Here is a 20,647-nt window from a genome sequence, read left to right as displayed (position 1 = left end):
TAGGTGTCTGCAATACTTCTTTCCTTACAGTTTCAACAGGTTTCGTGTGTTATTGCTCCAATAGCTCATGCAGTCAGTAAGCCACTGCCACACACACCCCTTTCTGCAGAGGTTTCCAGCTGAGCTGAGCCAGTGCTCTGCTTTCGGATTAGGGATATCGGGTCCCTCTGATACTCCTTCCTGTCTGTGCTCATACACCAAACCTAAAATCAAACCAACCAACCCAACAAACAAAACCCCCGACTTCCCTTTTCATAGCCGAAATATTGAAAGGGGATTTTTGCCTTCTGAAAGCCAAACCCATCTTTTTTTTTGTATGCCACTGAACTCAGAGAGAAATTTGGTTCGTTCTTTGGGAATAATTTTCCCTTTCAGATTTGTATTTTATTTACTTATTCATGTGCATTGTTCCCCCCACACTGGCTTTGTTTCGAGGCATCCCAAGTTGCTCTTCCCCTGGAACCACGTAGACTGTGTGAAAGAAAGCACATCTCGCAGAAGTGCCTCCGCAGCACATCACAAACTGCGCAGCTCCCAAAGAGCAATTTAAAATGAAGAACAACCTTTTCCAACATCCTTTTCAGAGCTGCACGTGGACATCAGCCAGACACAAGACTGAGCTGCGGAGGGTGCATTAAACTCCCCATCTGCTCTTCACACTGCTTGCCACTGATTTATAACCCACAGTAAAGTCATTTGGCCAAAAAAATAAAAAATAAAAAAATCAGAGTGGCTCAGACAAGTGCACCAGAAGCCAGCTGAGCCTCCTCTCCCACGGCGTCCCCTGCAAGGAACGGGTCCCAGCCAGGTAGCATTTTCTCAATATTTGATTCCAGAGTATGTGATATCTGCAGGTAAGTCATTCTCCAGACAAACTAGGAAAGGCGGATTTTGTTCTCATTTACGTTACTTTATAGGCATTATAGCAGTTGGTCTTGGCACAACTATTCGTTTACCCTTGTGTAAATGATGCCTAAGTATCCTTGAGGGCCTCAGCAGCTGGCCTGAGAACTCGGAAGAGTTTTTGGACAGACACCTGCAACTTTTCATCTCCTGGGGCAAAAAAATACCGCTGCCCTAACCCAGCCCTTTGCGGGGCCCAGCTCCCGGCTGTGGTGCTGTGACCTGTCCCTGTGGCATCCTGGTGGGGTGGCTGCTTCGGGAAAGGGCCAGCCCTGCGAGCTGGGGGGGCGACGCATGCAGTACATCAGCAGGCTTTGTTACGCGTCTGGCGAGAGGTGGTGGGGGCTTGCACAATGCAAGTAGCAGTCTGGAGAAGTGGGGGCTCAGGGGAGACCTCATTGCTCTCTACAGCTACCTGAAAGGAAGGTGTGGGGAGCTGGGGGTCGGCCTCTTCTCACAGGTAACCAGTGATAGGACTAGAGGGAATGGCCTCAAGTTGCTCTAGGGGAGGTTCAGGTTGGAAATGAGGAGACATTTCTTCTCAGAAAGAGCAGTTAGGCATTGGAATGGGTTGCCCAGGGAAGTGGTGGAGTCACCGTCCCTGGGGGTGTTCAAGGAAAGGTTGGACGTGGTGCTTAGGGACATGGTTTAGTGGGTGACATTGGTGGTAGGGGGATGGACCAGATGATCTTGGAGGTCTATTCCAACCCCAATGACCCTGTGATTCTACGACATCCACCCCAGCACCTCGCAGGGCTTTCACCCCCTCCACAATCCCGAGCACCGCACCCAGCCCCCCCCCCCAGACCTCTCCCCGCCCGGGGGCTGGGGTCCGGCGGCCGCCCGCGGGCAGGGGACGGGCGAGGGGCGGGCCGGGGGCGGCGCTGCGGCGGCGGCCGTGCGGGACGGCGGCGGGAGCCGGGAGCCGGGAGCCGGGAGCCGGGCACGGGGGAGCGGAGCCGGAGCCGGGAGCGGTGAGCGGGGGGCGCGGGCTGGGGGGGCTCGGAGCCGCGGCGTTGGGGCTGGCCCTCTCCCTGAGCTCGTGTTGTGGGGTTTCTTTTTTTTTTTTTTTTTTCCCTTTAATTATTATTTTAAGGGAGGTCGGTACTTTTTACTATTATATTATTATTATTATTATAATTTTATCTCCCATCCTTCCTAAAGCCCGCTGTGATTTATTGGGTCTGACAGGAGCCGGTCCACCACAAAGTGCCTTGTACCTGGTGTTGGTGGTCGCGGGGGCACCGGGGTGCTTGGCCCCTCGTGTGCCGCAATCAGGGCATTGGGTTCGCACACCCGTTTGTCCTAGGAAACGCGTTGGGCCTGCCTTTGGTCGTTCCCCAAGGCGTTTTGGCAAGAACCTGGTTTTGCCCTCATTGACCCCATGGGCTGTCAGAGTGCTCGCGTGGAAGACTTTCTGGTTTGGGAGAAATTGCTTTTGCCGGGGGCAGAGAGGGCAGGAGGCTCCCTGGAGGAGCGTGGGGCCGTGGCTGCGCTGCTCCTGGCGGGAGGGATGCCGAGGGAAGGGAGGCACAGGTCGGTTTCTCTTTCGGCGAGATGCTGCAGGCTTTGATGGTGCAGAGTGTGGGGTCATCGCTGTGCAAGCACGTTTTCGGCTCTCTGGGCAAAAGCAAAGATTGCCACGCGTGTGCTCTTTCACATTGTTTGCGGGAAGATGATGGCAAAGGAATTGCTCCCTCTGCAAATAAATTCTAAAACGCCTGTCCTGCGTGCCGGGAGAGGAGTGGAGTTTAGACAGCACAACGTGTTAAAACAAAGCAGGATGGATGCACAGAAATGTGTCCTTTCCAACCACTTTGTGCCTAGCTAAGAGCTCCAGGCTGTTGCAGTACCATCTCAGTAGGGGTAAGGAAGTTTGGGACAGAAAGCAAGCGAAGCAAACTCTTCCTACCTCACGTATGCTAAACAGGAGTCCGTGGGAGATTATGAAAACAGTGGTAAAAGGCTGAGCATTTGCCAAAATTCTTGACATGTATATAAGCAAAGAAAATTAGGAATGCATAGTAAGTACTATTAAATTGAATTTGGAGGTAATTGTAGCAGAATGGTACAAAGCTGAATAGAAGAAATGTGTAACAACTGGAGATATAGGAGGTACATAGTGCTGGCAGCTTTATTCTAAGAAGGGATCTGGCTGGAGGGTGGATGTCTGTTCCCTTACAATCTTGCCTTTTGCAGTCATTTTGACCCCGGTCTGAGTTTTCTGAGCCTGAACAGACTGAAACAAAGGACGACCTGAAAGCCCCGGTGTCCTTCTGTCTGCCGTAATGCCTACAACGGCTTGTCCCCGTCAGGGATGGGCACTGCTGCTTGTAGCTGGGTACCGGCTGCCTTCCTTCCCCACCTTCCCCTCAGACTTGGGCCATGCACATCACCCAAGGTGAGGGAAGAAGCAGCATGTCACGCCCGCCTCCTTCATGTTTCCCAGGCTTTCCTCTGCCAGCTCTGGCGTTCAGGCTTGCCTGCCTGCAGCCTGCTGCTCGCTGAGCATCGCTGGCAGCCGCAGAGATGCTGTAGGACCTCGAGCTGGTGGGGAAGGGGTCCGGGGCTATTTCAGCACCCAAGTCTGCTCCAGTGCCATCACCAAGTTGGTGAGTGCATGTGTGTGGATGTATTTGGCTTAGGAAGTTATTGCCTTTTGCATTTCGTTAACCTTTTCAGACGTAAAAGGATGACCGGGGTAGCTTGTGTCTGCCAAATGTCTTGGTTCGTAATTGGGTCTTAGTGGTGCAGTGCAAGTTATAAATTGTATTCTGCGAATTCCCCATCAAAGGCAGGAAGCAGCACAGTTTTCCTCCTGGCGCCCCGTCTACGTAGAAGCAGAAGAAGAATTAGCTCAAGCACAGAGCACATCAAGAAGTTACTGAAAAATACGATGTTTCTGATAGGTTTCGAGACTTGGAATTTAAAAATTAAAAAGTCATGATATTTTCATCTCTCCCCGTAACACCCTCTTGCCAGCACTCCTCCCCTTGTGTCTTCACGACTGCAGTTGCCTCCTTTTCCTGGTTGGCACGGAGGAAATCCTGTTACGACTCGGTCGATCCACAGCGCTGCTGCAAAAAGCCACCTCCGTGCCTGCTGCTTCGGCTGCATCTCCCCTCGTGGCCAGTCCTGTTTTTGCCCCATCTCCACCACATCAGACACGCCAGCCACAGGCTTCACTTTCAAGCATCCTGGCTAGCCCCCCTGTACGTGGCATCCCACCTCTCCCACCTCTCCTGCTTTTTGAGGACAACCCCCCTGGGATTTGGTCAGCCCGTGCTCTCAGCATCCATCTCCCTCAGGCTATCATCTTTGTATTTCCCCAAGCTTTGCCTTGTGCTTGTCTGTAGCTTCCTATGGGTGCCTCGTCCATCATTTCATTAATTTCCTTGGTATGTCCCAACACATTTGCTTTTGCTGGGATGCCTTCAGCAGCTGCCTGGTGAGATGCTGAGACAAGCCCTCACCTGCACTGCCACACATTCCAGTCACTGGGATTAGTCTGGGGCTGGATGTGAGCACAACAGTGTCCTCTAAGGCCAGGACACCTGAGAGGCAGTGTTGCACAAATAGCTCTATCTACCACCAGCAGAAGCTGCCCTTCTGTGGTCTGTGATTAGTGCTGGTTATCTTCACTTGCTCTTTTTGACATTTCAGGTGCAACCCTGCCCCCTTATGCTTACACATCACAGCATGGTTCACAGCAGCGGTGTGTGTTTGTGTAAGTTACTGTACACCCCTGTGCAAGCAGTGAAAATAGGTACATGTGAGGCACACACCTGTAGGTATGGTAATGCCAGTCTCCTTGTCGAAGGAGGCAATGCAGCCTGCGTTGGTAGAATAAGAATGGAAATATTTTTGGTTATACAGTCGAGAGGATGCAGAGAATCAAAAGGAAAGGTTCTCCCCTTACGCCTCTTGGTAAAGCAGGTACCTGAGTTGGGAAGCAGAGTTACAGCAAGCAGAGTGATAGTACATCTGTGCCTGAAATTCACCTGGCATTTGAGTTCTCAGCCTCAGTACATTGTTGGTATTTTATCTGTTTTTGGGAGGAGAAAAATTTCTGAAATAAAATGGTGCATTAACAAAGGTTTCTGGTGAATACATTGTACGATGCCTGTCCTAGCTTTATATTGTGCCAGGATTCCTAAGGAGATTTGAACAAAGTCTGCTTGACATTTTAGGTCTTGAGGTGGACCACGTACTCTATTTTTACAAAATGTATGGAAACCAGGGTGTAACCTGAATATTACTGTAAAAAAAGTGTTCTCTTTTTACTCTGGATTCCGCTTCCTGCGTCACAACGTCGTTACTTATGGGCTAATAATCCCATTGACTAGCCAGGCTGAGAGCCCCTTCGTGTTCAGCAGAGCCCCCTGGAGAAGCCTTCAGGGAGGGCTCCCGAGACCTGCTGGGACGATGTGACCACAGGGGTGGACGTGGCCCCTGCGGAGCACCAGGGATGGGGGCTCCCAGCACCTCCTCCAGCATCAGGCAGGATGTTGTGCTGCGGCACCGCTGGGGTTAATAGAGACCTGAGGTCCATTTATTTCCAGATTTACCCACGTTTAGCCCTTAGACTGTATTCCTGGTAGGTGAAGGGGATGGTGCTTGATCTTTCTGAGTTTTTTTTTTCCTCCGTTTTCCCTGGAGGAATGCAAACCAGCGGATCTGAGCCCTGCAAGTTGTCAGCTTCACAGGTGAGCGCAATGGAGAATGAAAGCAAGCCCTGATAATCATGACTGCTTGCCCCGGGGCTTGATATTTTATCTGGCAGGTTTTACTCTGAGTAAGCGATGCGTAGGAGCTGGAACACTGCCCCGTGAGAAGTCCACACAGCTTCAGGGAGAGCCAGCTGCCCTCCGGCCCTTTGGCCAGAGGCATGGAGCCCAGCGCCAGTTCCCTTGCATCGGATACAGAAGGTGGTGATCGGGAGCTGCTGTTAAGAATCAGACACAAGCTAGCAAAGCTTAATTAATTTCTGTTTGCTCTGAGGTAATTGCATCCACACACGCATGCTGGGTGGCTTCTTGTCCAGAGAGGCTCATCCTCCACAGAGCCACTTGCAGCCCCTGCAAGAAGGGGCAAAGGGAGCGGGGTGACACAGCAGAGAAAGGGAAGAAAAGGCAGGAGCAGCTGCAATGTTTTCATATGCTCCTTCCACCGAGGGAAGTGGGCTTTAAATGAAAATTATGGGTTTGCGTTCCTTTCGTTTTGCCTTGTGAAAACGTGCAGTCATCCCACCCCACACTAAAATTTCAAACAAAAATTTTGAAATTGTGTTCATAAGAGATTGGACAAGAAGTCACTCCATAAATGCAGAAATTAAGGAATCCCAATCCCATCATTTTCTCTCTCTGCATGATCTCCCCTTGCACTGGGCCTCCTTGCCAGCCTGCTGCCTCCATGGGTACCCATGGAGGGGTGTGTTGCTTTGGCAGTGACATCTGGGTCGCTGTGTTTGGCTGCAGAAGTCAATTAGAGAGATCTAAAGCCATCAGGGGGAACCAAATGGCTGTTTGAACCTTAGTGTTTCCTCTTCCTGATCATCTGTTGTCACTAAACCTTAGGAGCTCAAATGCCTTTGAGGTTTCTGCTTGGGGTTGAATTTGGCTGAAGATGACCGACAGGAACAAAAGCTGCTCGGAGTGGGATGGAAGGGAATAAGCTGGGACTGGGAACTGAGACATGAAATATGACTACTCGCTGTGGTAAACCAGACTGAGAATGGGATTTTGAATTTCTTTTTTATTTTTTTCCAGTTATCTCTTTTTTTTTTTCCACAGGAAATTTTCAACGGAAGTGGGAAATAAATATCTTTAGCAAACTAACACAGGCAGCAGACTGATTTCCCCAGTGACTGTGTGTCCACTGGGTGAGATTCAGACTCACGCTCCCATGGGAAGCAGAAACACGGAGGGCCCTATCTCCCAAGAGTACAGTGATGAGACTCCTTGCCCCATTCACATCCTGAGCAACATGGGAACAGCTAGGTCCCCCCTCCCCATGTGTCTCGTTGACAATGGGAGAGACAGATGTGGTCAGGCCAAGTCCTGCTGTCAGAACACGGTCACCATGAGCCTCAGCTGGGGGCTACTGCTGTAACTGAGACCCTCAAAGTAGCTGTGAAGGGCATTAGACTGGTGCAAGAAGGATGAAGGACTACATAAGCCAAAGGGGTTCTTGGTCTTCTGGTCCAAATATTTCTGTATTCTTCGGAGGTAATTAAAAGCTCAGACCTCTCTGTCTCCCTGTGCACGCTTTCCATTTGAATATGAATACAGACATTTAAAGAGCCTTGAGGATGCATTGTATTTCACGCTGCATCTCTGGCGTGTTTAATCAGCTCAAGATTTCGCAGGCTCTGTTCCCTTTGCCTTGCTGGGGACTGGGGCATTGTGTTGCATGAAGGGCTGGACGGGCAAGAGCAGTGCTCGGTGCATGTCGGGAGAGATGTGCTAAAGAAGATCCTGCAGAGACAAAGGAGAGCTGGAAAAGAAGCAAAACCATTTATATTTGTCATGTCTGAAGATAAAGTCTCTGCTGCAGAGGTTTGTGCCTCCTTCCCCAAGACATCCATTCTGAAAGAAACAAAGGGAAGGGAAAGGGTCTCTGCTATGAGCAGATGAAACTGTGGGGCATGGGATTGAGCTCTTTATTACAGGAGGCAGATTTACAAGAGAAAAGGTTTGCAGGGGCTGTTGCATCCCCTCTCTGTGGCAGTAGCAGCACCTGCCTCAGCCGACGTGCTCCTGGGCAGGTGCTGGGGTGCACAGCCCTCACGTTCAGGCACCAGCTTGGTCCATCCCTGGGGAAGCCGACCTGAGGGTTTACCTGCAACCACACACCTCTCCTCCCAGGCTGGGAGGTGGTCAGGAAGCCCTCTGCCTCTCCTTGGGTGGAACATCATAACACAGTCAATGTTCTCAAGTGCAATGTTATCAAAACATTTGCATTTCAACGATGCTGACTTTTAACAGCTGCACTAGATAATTTTCTTTATTGAACTTGGACTGGCTTAAACCATAAGTGATTCAGTGATGGAAGGGATGAAAGCAACATAACAATGCATTAACATTCATCCCCAGAGATCCGCTTCTCTAATGCAGTTCAAACCAAATGTGCTGAAAGGGTAGCGCTTTGAGACGGATAATGACTGTGCGAGTGTCTTTTCTTTCCTGGAGGAGAAGATCGTCTTGAAAGTGGCCATACTTTTGCTTTAATCTATATTGTCTGGGATTGTTTCTTCAAACATAAAATCAATTTAGTTTGCTTTATTAAAGACAGTTCAGGGGCCAGGTTTTAAGTATTGAGTGAGTTTAGCATGCAAAAATCTGCTAGCTGTATTTGTGCACATACAATATTCAGATGGCGGGTTTCAGGTAAGTGAATTTAAACTGCAGTTTGTCTGAAATAAAGAGTATAAATAAATAATGGTGTGTAATCCAGAAAGACCTGATTCCTGGCAGAAGCCTTTAGGTGATGACGTGAAATGAACTGGAATGTAGATGCGCAGCTCCAGTGCTTAAAGCAGCACCAGGTGACAGCAGGCTGTCTTGGTGCTGGAGCACTTTGCAAAAGAAGAGGGGCAGGGTGTTATCAAGACATGTCTGTAAAGAGGAGATCAAGAGAGAAGCATGTTTTTTTTTTATTATACATGCAGTGCTGTAGCTGGACAGCAGAAGGATGTGGCTAGCAGAAATGAAAAACATGCCAGGACTCCATTCTCTTTGTTTTACCCTGCAATTTCTGCCACTTTTCATCCCTGTTTGTTTTTTGTTTGGTTGGGTTTTTTTTTCGGGGGGGGGGGGGCAGCGGTTAATTAACGTATTTATTACTAAACTCTTCGGCTTTGATTTGCTTTTTTATAGGCACTCTTCTCAGCATGCAGTCCCTTTAGATTTGGGCGTGATAACCATCCACATCCTGCGCGTTGGACATTTGTCCTACATCCCTATACCATCCTGCTTGTAAGTATTTTATTCCTTCTCATTGCTTGTTTTTCTCATACTTTATAGAAGCAGATTCATCTGGCAGTGACTGAAGGGGTAGAAGCTCTGGGTTTGGTCCCAGGTCATGATGTCTTTGCTTTACATTGATATAAATAACTGCGTAGTGTGCAGATCCATGGCAAATGTAAATGATAAAGGCATTTAAGCCTATTTGAATGAATTAAATATCCTTATGTCTCCAAGAGTTTCCTTTTCCCAGCCCCACACAAAACCCCAAACAAAATATAACTTGATTTTAACCTGCAACCAAGCCATCTGGGCTCTTGTCTTCTTAGATTTTAAAAATCATACATTTAAATCATATTAGATCATAATAAAAGATGAAATTAGATCATAAATTAAAGGGAAGACCTTGCTTGTGGCAGGAAATAGTTTTTCCTTTTCCTTGTGTGCACATTTTATTGAGTCAGTAGGTGACCGATCCTGTTTCCCAGGCAGAGTGGCAAAGGAATTCAGTGCTCCTGGAGGGGTCTGGGGCCATGAAGAAACAGCACCCTATTTACTTGTGGTCTTTCAGTTGCCAAAGGCATTTATGCAAGAATAAGAAGCATTAAGGATCATATTCTTGCAAAACTCCAAGTGAACAGTCATTGTTTGCCTTTCTTACCTAATCATTCTACATTTTCAAATGAGTAAAATATTGCTAACTTCTCTTCTGTCTAGCACTATTGTCTGATTCAGATGCAAGATGCTAAACTGCTACATTTTCCCAGTCTAGAGCAAACTGACTTTCATGGCTGGAGGGTTCCCTGTATGAAAAGTTCATTCAGTCCTTTGGTATGAGCATGTAAAAGTATTTTAATGGCAATAAATGTTTTGTGTTGCATGTTAGTTGGAAGGACTATATGTGGTGGTTCAGTCCTATATACTAAGGAAATAAATGCATAAAACAAAGGTGTTGGGGAGGAAGATGGAAAAGTTAAACCAGAAGCTTGCTGGCCTTCATACATAGATCAAATTAGCAAAGGTCATGAGAAATCGTAATCTTTTTAACAGATCTAGTGAAAACTGGCTGCCAGCTTTTGGAAGTAGTGATAACAACATGATAACAGGACTGGGAATGGGGACACCTTTAAACATCAGGAAGTTTTAAGTGGCATTGTCTGGGCTCTCTCCTGGGAGTCTGCACAATTACTATCCTGTTCTATCTGCTCTACCGCTGAACAAAGGAGATGGTGTTTTTTTCAGGTCACAAGGGGATGATATCATTATCTGTTCACTCCTTGCTCCAACTTTCCAAAAGGGCAAAAGAGAGCAGAGAACACACTCATGAGTCCTTTAATAGAGATAATCAGTGTCATCGTTAATGAAAGTCCTCTGCCTCCCCTCTCCTATTCAAAACAAAGAACTGTCTGCCTAATACAGAGCGTGTAATTGCTGCTCAGAGCCACAGTACCATCTTGCAACAGATCTCCCTTTCCTAGCCATTTCCTAGCCAGAGTAACAGTCAGTAATTTCAGTGCCTTTTGCTAGCCACCAGATCATCATCAAGGGGATGGTCCCAGGTCATCCTTCGTGGGCATATTGTTCCACAGAGACCACCCAAAGTGTGTCCCCATGGGTCCTTACTGTGCTATTTGTACAAGATGTCCAGTGCTGGTATTTGGTTTCTAAAAGAAAGCAGAAATGAATGCGAACAGGAGGATTTGTTTCTGTCCCTTGTGTTACCCAGCATCTGTATGAGGCTCCTTGGAGGACTTGTGAGCAGTGGAAGGAGCAGCCGCATCCCTGACTCCCTCTGTGCTTCCCCCTGCCTCCCACGTGTGATCAGTGGTGGGGCTGTGCTTCTTCCACCCACACCTCTGTGTCCCTCGGGACACACGTGTGTGCAAGCTGGGGAACTGGATCCTCAGAAGGGAGAACAGTGCATGCAGGGGGAATAAAGCCTGGTGTCCCAAGGCTCCTTGGGCAGATGCCCATGGGTGAGCTTCACCAGTCCCTTGTTGGGTCATTGAGCGACTCCGTGCTCTCCCCAGAACCATCTGAAATCTAATCTAGAAATCTAATTTTTACGTTGCTTTCATCCTCTGCCTGTCTGTATACATTGGGCTGAAATCAGCCAAAAGGGTTTCAAGCTTTTAGGGAAGGAAAGCTGATGTGTCCCATATTGATGTCTGAAGGGAAAAGGGAGCTCGCTGTTGTAACTGTTGTAAAGGTAAATTAAGCCCTCCACTGTTAGGAGTTGTTTACAATAAGAAAAGGACTTTTTAGGATACCTTCTACCTGCAGAGGAAGAGCTGATGGAAGATCAGGACAAAAATCTTAGTTTATCAAGCATAAAAGCACTGATTTTCTTTGTGTCTGTTTGTCTCTCTGCTTAAACACTTTGAAGCCTCTGAAATAGCCAAGGTATTTCACAGCCTGTATTTTCACAGAAAGCCAGGATGAACCAAGAAAACAAAGCATTTACCTATGGCTGATAAACTCCAAATAAAATCATAGAATCGTAGAATCATTTAGGTCGGAAAAGACCTCATGTTCCTCATGTTTTAGGGCCTTGGTGTTTATGAGCATGCACCATTAAATTATATTTCAGTGTGTCTGAAGAAAGAGTTGTTGCATCAAGATATGCAGAGAAATATAATACAGACAACTGGATGGTAAAGGATTTATGATCCTGGGGCTATGCAAAAGCTCTCTGTTTACTCCATGCCATCTTGGGAGAGTACTGCAGCCCTGTTTGAAATTCACCTTAGACTGAAGAGGGAGATGACTGATGTCTCAATGATGCTCAAGATTAAATTGCATGTGTTACATATAATTTGGCACTCAGGGCATGTGCTAATTAGCGAGGCCTCTCCCCTTGACCACTCTGCAGTGTTCTGAAGAAATAAGTTTTATGACAGGTGCCATCAAAGGTGCAAAGAGTTGATAGCTTTGGCGCAGCTACCAGGACATGATACTTCACATCAGCTGGGATTTAGCTCTTACGTGTTGACAATTTACTTAATCCTCGCCTCCCCCGTTTGCCTTACTTTTGGTGAAGGTCATTTTGTCTGTCTCCCCCTTACCATGAATAGAAGAAAAGATGAAAAGCTGCAACTGAGGCTGCCTGCAGTATGCATCAGGTAGCCCTGCCCTTGGAATAAGAGTGGGTATCACCTGTGGAAAGTGATTTATACAGAGGACATGAATGGATGAACAATGTGAAACTGTGGGATAATACTTGCATAATGGTTCTGTTTGAAAAGTGAGCATTTACAAATGACACCATGTATCTAGCAAAGCCTTTCCTTGTGTGCTGGCACGCCTATTTGGGGACTGAAGTAACAGAATAAGGTTTTCTTCTCTTTTATACCTAAAACTAGCAGAGAGTGGAGGTGGAGTCTGTGCCTTCTTGATGCAGGGAGTAGTTTTGCTAAAATGAGTGAATCTGTATCAGCAGCTTGTCCATCAGAGCAGCAGGCTGTGTAACAGTGGAGTAATAGCAGGGCGAGAACTCAGCCAGGGTTGGAAAGACAGAGTATGGCCTGGGACAGCAGTCAGGTTGGGCTTGGTGACTCATGAAGCCTCCTCGAGCTGCACGTCCCTGTCCTGGAACGATATAGTTCCCTCTGAGAAGGTCATCTGGATCCAGCTACATCACAGATATTGAGTCAATTTTCTCATTATACTCTGAAGTCAGTGACAAACTTCCTAATCATTTTTCTGGGACCAGGTTTGGCCTTGATGTTGTTCTGTTTAGTTTTCAGAAATGCACGAAACCATTTACCAAGGAAGAAGATTAAGCCAACATCTGGCTTCTCTGGGGACTCTTCCTTTGGGAGGATTAGGCCCCAGGAGAGAGAGAAATGGTTGTACAACTTATCTTCTTGTCTTGGAAGAAGCAGGGACCTGGTAGCTGTAGTGCACTGAATAAAGCTGCTCTTCAAGGCTGGGAGGTCTGATGTGCCTTGTGGCAGAGGTTTGTGCACGTCTCAGTCCAAACTACTCTTGCGCCCCTGTCCCTCACGGCCCAGCAGTTGGCAGCTGAGCCACCCTGGCTGATCTCCAGCCTTTTTTGCAGTGCTGGGATAGCACCAGGGAACTTCATCAGGGATCAGGATTGGACCTGTTCTATTTCTGTACACATTTGTACCTTTCCTATGAATGCTATGCAGATGTTATGAGCTCATATGTTCACACTTCCATAGGACGTTGCTGTTAATTTACTTCAGCAGGGTACAGATGGTTTGTAAAAATCCTTTTAGGATGAGCAGGACTTTACGTTTCTTGTATTTGAAATGTGTAATTAAAACAACCCTTTTTTTTTTTTTTCTTCCTAAAACATCACCTGAAGAGTCACTTTAGCTGAAGCTTTATTTTAGATGAGATCCAGTTGCATATCACATCCCTATGCAGTGTAAGCGAGGCAATGAGGATCTGGACCATAGTCATTTGGAATCAGAGTTTACAGAGCCTCTGATCTCACCACAAAATACTCAGTTAAAAATAGCCCAATTGACATTGTAAGACCTATAAAGGCTCTGATCTAGCAAAGCACTCACATCTCTGCTTAACTGTAAGATTCTGATTAGTCCTATTAAAGACCATAAATTTTCTGCTCACTTCAAAGGAAGTCCTATGCTGCAGCTCTTCCTTGTACCAGGGCCAAAACCATTACTGGTAAAAGTAGAACAGAGCAGATTTCAAATTTGTGAAGAATTTAAAGGCTTTTAACTTCTGCCATATTAAAGAATTTATGTGAATTAATTCCTTAAGTTATTATAGAGAAATTCAATTATTAATGGATCTGCTTTTCATTACAATGAGTAATCAAGGATAAACATCTTCTATATCAAAGCTTATCTCTTAAAAAGGATAAATTAGCTTTAAGACACTTAACTACTTCCAGAACATGAAATGAACATGTATTGTACCATTAGTTAATTTTGGATCACTGAATTAAAGATAGTTCAAAAGGAGTATAATCTCATAAGGATCTCTCTGTTCAGTGTATTGTGATTCATTTCACAAGGTACAATAAGTACTGCTTCTTGTTGGGGTAAATACTATTAGCATTATAAAATCGGTTTCCTTAAATATATTTTATACATCTGTATAAGTTGTATACCACAAGACTAAGAATATTTTATCTGGCATTTGCAGATGCACTTTTGCACTCCTGCATATCTTGTAGGCTGTTGGGATGCTTGATTAAGACTACCAGAAGCTCTGCAATAAAACAACATCTGGAATGTAACCTTTTATCCATCAGAGTATTATGGATGTGAATATACCAGTAAATTAATCCGGGCCATAGGCCTGTCATCATCTCTCCTGTTGAATTAGTAGCATACTTCCTGGCATGGTTTTGGCCAGCTACCATCCTCCAAGCCATGCCATATGTATGGTTAGGATGGCCATCATTCTTTCCCAAAGGCAGCTGTGACTTGGCCATCCTGTCCACAGGCATAAAAAGGAGTTCAGATATCTTCATGCAGTATGCCATGCAACTTGTCCGTGACACCAAAGAATAGTCTTGACCTGTTTTATGCAGTTTAGATGTCATTCTGAGGTATAGAAAATAAATTAGAATTTTAAAATATAGGATTAGATTCTACCTACTCCTTTACGTAGTCTTTGTTCACTCAGGGCTCTTAGGGCTTTTTATGGCCTATAGCATAACCTCCTAAATTTAATTTACAGCATGGAAGTACAGTGAGCACCTGGGCAAATAACTTAAGTGGCTGCAAAGCATTTTCAGCAGGTATCACCAAGGCTTCCTGAGAAGAAACAGCACCAGCAGAAAAGTATCTAATCCTTCCTGGGGATTTTTAGTCCAGACTGGGGGCTTTGTGCTCAAAGCAAGCATTAAAAATTGTCACCCTCTTGAAGAAGGAGGAACTTTATCAAGTTAGCAGAATATGTAATGGGACATATATGTAATATGGTTACAGGAAAAATTAGAAGGCAGAACATTGCCTGGAGCAATGCTGGGACGCTTCCATGGAAAGACTTCAGCAGCTGTGTGACACACAGAAAGAGACCACAGACTTTACTTTAAGGGCCTGATTCTGTCTTTCTTACTGTTGCTGACAGTTTGCTATCTATGTTGCCATGAAAAGCAGTGGGATTTTCCTCAAAACCTCTAGCTGGGAGTTAGAGGTAACTGTGTAGAGCCAGCCCTAAAGCAAGGTCAAGATGTTGGGAACTTAGGTCTGTATGGATATTGTCTTCCTTGTGCGGAGGAAAGCTGGGCACCTTTCCTTGCCATGCCAAGTATCTCCAGTGAGAGGTTGACCATGGATGGATAGAAAGGTTGCATGTGGATAATTACATACAGAAAATGAGCTTCAATTGTTCCCCACTTACACCTTGTATTATCTATTTTTGTAGAAATAAAGGCAATGGGTTTCTGTGTACAATTCAGCTACAGCATGTAGACTTTTTACAAGCAATTCTTTACCACCAAGCTTCCTCTTACTCTTCCAGACAGCACTTGGGGATTGACAATGTTAGTTTAAAAAGAAGAAAAAAAAAGCAGCTCAGCATGCCCTGATCTGCTCCTCCTGTTCTAGTCTGACCTTTGCCAGCACCAGAGCTTCCAGGTTTCAACACAAAGAGGCTGAAGGCAAACCTTTGGTGCCCTTAGACAGACCCCTCGTGTTTGCTGGGCTGCCAGGGCTGCTTCTTTTCTCGGGAATTTGCTCGTAGGTGTCAAAAGCTGCAACACTTCACTGAAACGTGTCTGCCATTGAGATCACCCTGGCAGCATGAGAGCAAGATGCATTTTGATCTTTGAAACCATTTGATCCACTTCATAAATCTATAGTAAGAGGCCAGGTCTGGCAGATTTTCTCACTCTGGTCACCCCAGGCAAGACAGTAGGGAATAAGTGGGTAATGGTAGTGGATTCTGCCGTGGAATCCATCATGGCATTGAACAGCCTTCCTCTAGGTTGAAAAGCTGATGACTTGAGAGGGATTTTTCATTCCTTTATTAGCTTTTATCCACAAAACAAATTTGGGTTCTAATACGTCTTTCCCACATAAAATACAAAGCTATTTTGATTGGGCTGTTCCTCAGTTAAAGAATTCCTCGTGGGATCAGTTCCTGGAATGGATCACTTTTAATTTGTTGATGGGTGGGATTCTCTTATTGCTGCATTTTAGCATATAGAGATGTAAAGATAGGAGTTAGCTAATGCCTTAAGAATTGCACCTCAGTGCTAAGGACAAATAACTCTTAAGAATTGGATTGTCTCAGGTACACATAAAATCATGTTATCTGTTAGTAAATTAATCTTACTTTTTTTTTTCTTTTTTCTTTTTCCTCACAGTTCTGAAGGATACAATCTTCCATTTTCTTGGGTTTGATCAGTAAAGGATAAATCTGATCACTGGCTGACTCGTTATCTTTTTGTTGTGATGGCAAAATGCTCATCTAAAATAAGCCCTCTGTTATGCTGCTAAAACTGCCTTCTAATCCAAGATCTGTGGTGATTTTTAAAACGCAAACCCCAAGATGTCGGAACCCGACCCCTCATCTGGATTTGTAGGAAACATGGAAAATGGGACTTTCCTGGAGTTATATCCCACATCCCTTTCAACTTCCGTGGATTCATCACCTGGCCGTTTATCTAACGTCTATGTCTATGTTTCTATATTCCTTAGTCTCTTAGCTTTTCTCCTTTTGCTATTGATCATTGCACTTCAGAGGCTGAAAAATATAATTTCTTCCAGTTCCTCTTACCCAGAATATAACAGTGAAGCTGGAAGTTCTTTCACTAATTTAGAAGTCTGTAGTATTTCTTCCCAGCGGTCTGCTCTTTCAAACCTTTCTTCATGAAACTAAATGAAGGGGAATATGTGGGGAACGGAAAAGCTTTGTCTTGTTTCTCGGGGAGGTAGTGCATGCAACATTTGCCTTAGAAGACTATGATGAAGAGGTGGCTTTTAAAGTTTCCTTATTTTTCTTTCTTTCCTTTTCTAGTCTTCATTTTCCCTTTTAGTAATGTTGCTTTTCATTTTGGATAATGACTCTTAATCATTGTTTCATGCCTGTAACTGTGATGCTGTCTTTTTCTCACACATACATGGTGTTCATTAGTATTCCTGCCAAATTGTAATATGGTTCTAACCAGACGTGTCATTTTTCTGCTCTAGTTGTGCCCCCTTTCCTGGTTTTATATCAGTAATACTCTGACTGTTTTTTTTGTTTTTTTTTTTTTCATTTTTAATTAGAGTAAAAAATGGATTAAATCCCCATTGCAAAAGTATCAAAAATTAGCTTAAATTATAAATATAGTCCTTGGGACAATTTAAAGTTGTTGCTATTGTTTCTTTTGTAATTTCCTTGTCTTTTTCAGTATTTATTGGTGTTTATGAAACACAACTAAAATCCTTTCCCTGAAGAACGTTACATTGGTTTATTTGTACTTAAATCTTTCTGTATAAAGTGTCTGTATTTCAGTTTTTGAATCGCTGAAATCTTTTGTTAATTTAGTAAAGCGACTACAATAACTGTGCTCACTGCTGAATGTGTAAAGATATTTTTGGACCACACTGCATATAATTTGCCTAATGACTTGTTCCTCTGGGGGGCAGCTTTTGCTGCTGAATCACAAATATCACACAACTCCTTTCCATCCTTTGCTGATCATGCAGCCTGTTCGTGACTGATACCAGTACAAACTGATGGTTTCTTTTAGATCCGCTTACTGTGACCATCGCTGCTAGCTGAATAGCACCTGTGACTGTCCTTTCTTTAGGCACAAGATGTTCGTACTCATTTATGCAGAGCCAGCAGGGACAGATATTACTTGTGCTGGCGAAGGCTTACTGGGGCAGATTTTGCCTTGTAATTTGACGAACGCACGCTGGGGTGGACACAGGGATGTGCGTAGTTGCCGGCCATACCTGTGCTTTGACACTAAGGAGGTGTGTAATGGATAACTAGCAGTATTGTGCACAGGGTCCTGTGGTCAGCTGTGAATTAAATCAAACCAAATGATCAAAAAAAAAAAGAAAGACTTGAAATGCCCAAAGTGATCTACGAGGATTGCAGCTCTATAGTGTGCTGTGTTACTTCTTGCAGTCCTTGTTGCAATACAGGAGCAAAGCCCAGTCCTGCCTCAAGTCCATGCATATTCACCTATAATGGCAGTGTCCAAGTCAGTGGCGAGACCAGAGGAAGGGTGTGGAAATGTCCCTGCTGTATCTGTTACTGGTGCAAGAGCACATGTAGGTCTGGGTCATCGCAGAGGCACATTCTGTCATTAACTATGCAGTCTTTGAAAGAGGAAATTGGAAACTCCAGTGTGAATATAATCGTTAAAAACACAGCTGCTCCGTGCCAAACAACATACAGATGATGTTGGAGTTGCTGTTTTCAATTTTTCAAAGTGAACCTGCAGCATGGTAAGTGGTAATCAATTATGGTGTTGATTAGCTCCTTACAAAGGTCAAAGAACTTGCTGACTAGTAGAGGAATTAAGCCCAAAGAATCTCTGAGCCAAACTGTTCTTATGAATATATTTAGTCTCTTGAATATTTTATTCATCTGGCCAAAAATTCCTTGTAAGTCGCTTTTCACTGTAATTGATGGGGAAAGGAGTTTACTATTGGAAAGTCATTGAGAAAAATTATTTCCATTCTGAAAGCTGTTTAAAATCCCAAATCTGTAACAGAATGTATTTTTGTGTTGACTTGTAGATAAAAATAAATGAACTTTAAATCAAGACAGAGCAGCCATTCAACTATATTCTCTTACCTACAAAGTTGTAAACTTGTTGCTTCCTTTGCTGCAAATGCAGGAATTTAATCAAAACCAGAGATGAGACCGCAGTCTGAGAGAGTTATTTATTACCAGTGATATGTTTCTTTTTACTAGTTTATGTTTATGGATGTACAGACATTTCATATTAAATACAGACTGTTGAACATCCATTGGCTTTGTTCGATGAGCTATTATCAAACTCCACAAGAGCAAAAATTTTTTTTTTCAGTTTGCACAAAGTAGAAAAGGTGACTGAAAACACACATTTGATTTTGCTTCATAGTTTATAGATGCTATTAACATAGTTTATTGCATAGTTTATTAGATGCTATTAGCTTTATTTTTTTCCACTCTGCAGTGACATATGGGACTATATAGAGTCATCATGTTTTCAGCTGAGTTGCACCTGTTCTTCTCAGAACAGATTTGAGTAAAAACAAGTTGGATCCAACAGAACAACATCAGGAGAAGCCACAGGCAAAAAGCACCATGCCATTTTGAGGATTGCTAAGCACTCAGCCTTCAGGAAAAAAAAAAAAAAAAAAAAAAAGAAAGGTAAAAAGAAAAGAGAACCTGACCTTGAGTTCACTTGAGCTAGCTGCAGGGATTTTCCATGATGGTAAACTGAAAAATAGATTAGATTATTTATTTGCATCAAAATTCTGTGTTTTCTCTGTCTCCTTCTTTCTGTCACTAACACACCAGCACACTTGGAGGAGTGGGCAGAGAGGAATCTCGAAGTTCAGCAACAGAAAATGTGAAGTTTTGCCCCAGGGAAGAACAACCCCATGCACCAGTACATGCTGGGGGCTGACCAGCTGCAAAACAGCTCTTCAGAGAAAGATCTGATGGTTCTGGCCCAAATTGGCCATGGGCCATCAATACAATGTTGCTGCAAAGGAGGCTGCATTAGGAGGAGCACTCAGATACACCTGGAGTGCTGGATCCAGTTTTGTGCTTCCCAGTATAAAAGGGATGGGGACATACTGGTGAAAATCCAATGAAGGGCCATGAGGTTGATTAAAGAGTTGGAGCACCTCTCACCTCAGGAGGCTGAGAGAGCCAGGACTGTTCACCTGGAGAAGAGATGGCCCCAGATGGCTCTTATCCACATGTTTAAATATGGGCCTGGGTAGCCTACTGCAGCCGACACTGCTTTGAGCAGGGGGGTTGGCCAGGTGGTCCCTAGAAGTCCCCCACCCAAGCTGTGATTCTGTCAGTGTCAGTGCAAAACCTCAGTGGCTTCTAACTCACTGCCTCCTCTGGTGTATTTTCCCATCTCTGGAGCTGAGTGAACAACATCTTTACTGGGGATGATTTGTTCAATATATTGTAATTAAAGAGTTGCTCTACTCTTTCTCCTGCCTGCAGTCACACACATTTCCAACTTTTCCACTGCCTTTTTGTGGCGAGGGCTCACATTTCACAGGCAGTTTTTGCCCTGGGCCTTTTGTTGTTGTTGTTGTTGTTATGGTGTGTTTTTTGGTTTTTTTTTTTTGGTTTGGTTTGGTTTGGTTTTTACTAAGCTCTCTGATTGGGATTGTGCTATTAGCTCTCAGTACTACAGGACTCCAAGACTGCATGGCTTCAGATAGTTGCAAAGCATACCTGAAAATCTATAGAAATAAAAATAACAATAAAACATGGATAAAGGAGTTTCTCAATCACACAGAAAAAAAAAATATTTTACTGTACTTTGACATAGATGTTCTGTTTAGGTATATTTAATCAAAAAGTACCTGTTGAAGCCCATGGTAGCCTCTGTTTCTAAGATTAGACTTTCTTACGCTGCTGGCCACCCTGATCCCACAGCCAGGTTAACCCATGACATTTACCTTTCCTCACCTTTAACAGATTTTTCTGATCCCCTTCTTGATATAGTGTCATGCTCTTCACTTAGCTACTCTGCAGCTGTGTAGAGTTTATTCCATTGAATAAATTTTCTCATTTCAGCCCTTCTGTGTCTACCAGCTCACCCGAAAGGCTTTTCTCTCTAAGCTTAAACTCTTGACTGGTTTTCCTACAAA

At 44.6% G+C, this 20,647-nt stretch overlaps 1 protein-coding gene across 1 annotated transcript; it reads left to right on the top strand.

Annotated features, from left to right (window-relative positions):
- The first annotated feature begins 1,763 nt into the window (after nucleotides 1-1,763).
- On the top strand, nucleotides 1,764-20,282 carry SERTM1 (serine rich and transmembrane domain containing 1). The gene is made up of 3 exons (XM_048081228.2): nucleotides 1,764-1,877; nucleotides 8,781-8,879; nucleotides 16,183-20,282. Exon 3 carries the CDS (start codon nucleotides 16,368-16,370, stop codon nucleotides 16,689-16,691), a length of 324 nt encoding a protein of 107 aa, XP_047937185.1. The 5' UTR covers nucleotides 1,764-1,877; nucleotides 8,781-8,879; nucleotides 16,183-16,367; the 3' UTR covers nucleotides 16,692-20,282.
- Nucleotides 20,283-20,647: the final 365 nt, after the last annotated feature.

The sequence above is a fragment of the Anser cygnoides genome, chromosome 1, assembly GCF_040182565.1.
Source record: "Anser cygnoides isolate HZ-2024a breed goose chromosome 1, Taihu_goose_T2T_genome, whole genome shotgun sequence".
Lineage (NCBI taxonomy): Eukaryota > Metazoa > Chordata > Aves > Anseriformes > Anatidae > Anser > Anser cygnoides.
This window is presented reverse-complemented; position numbering and strand designations above follow the sequence as displayed.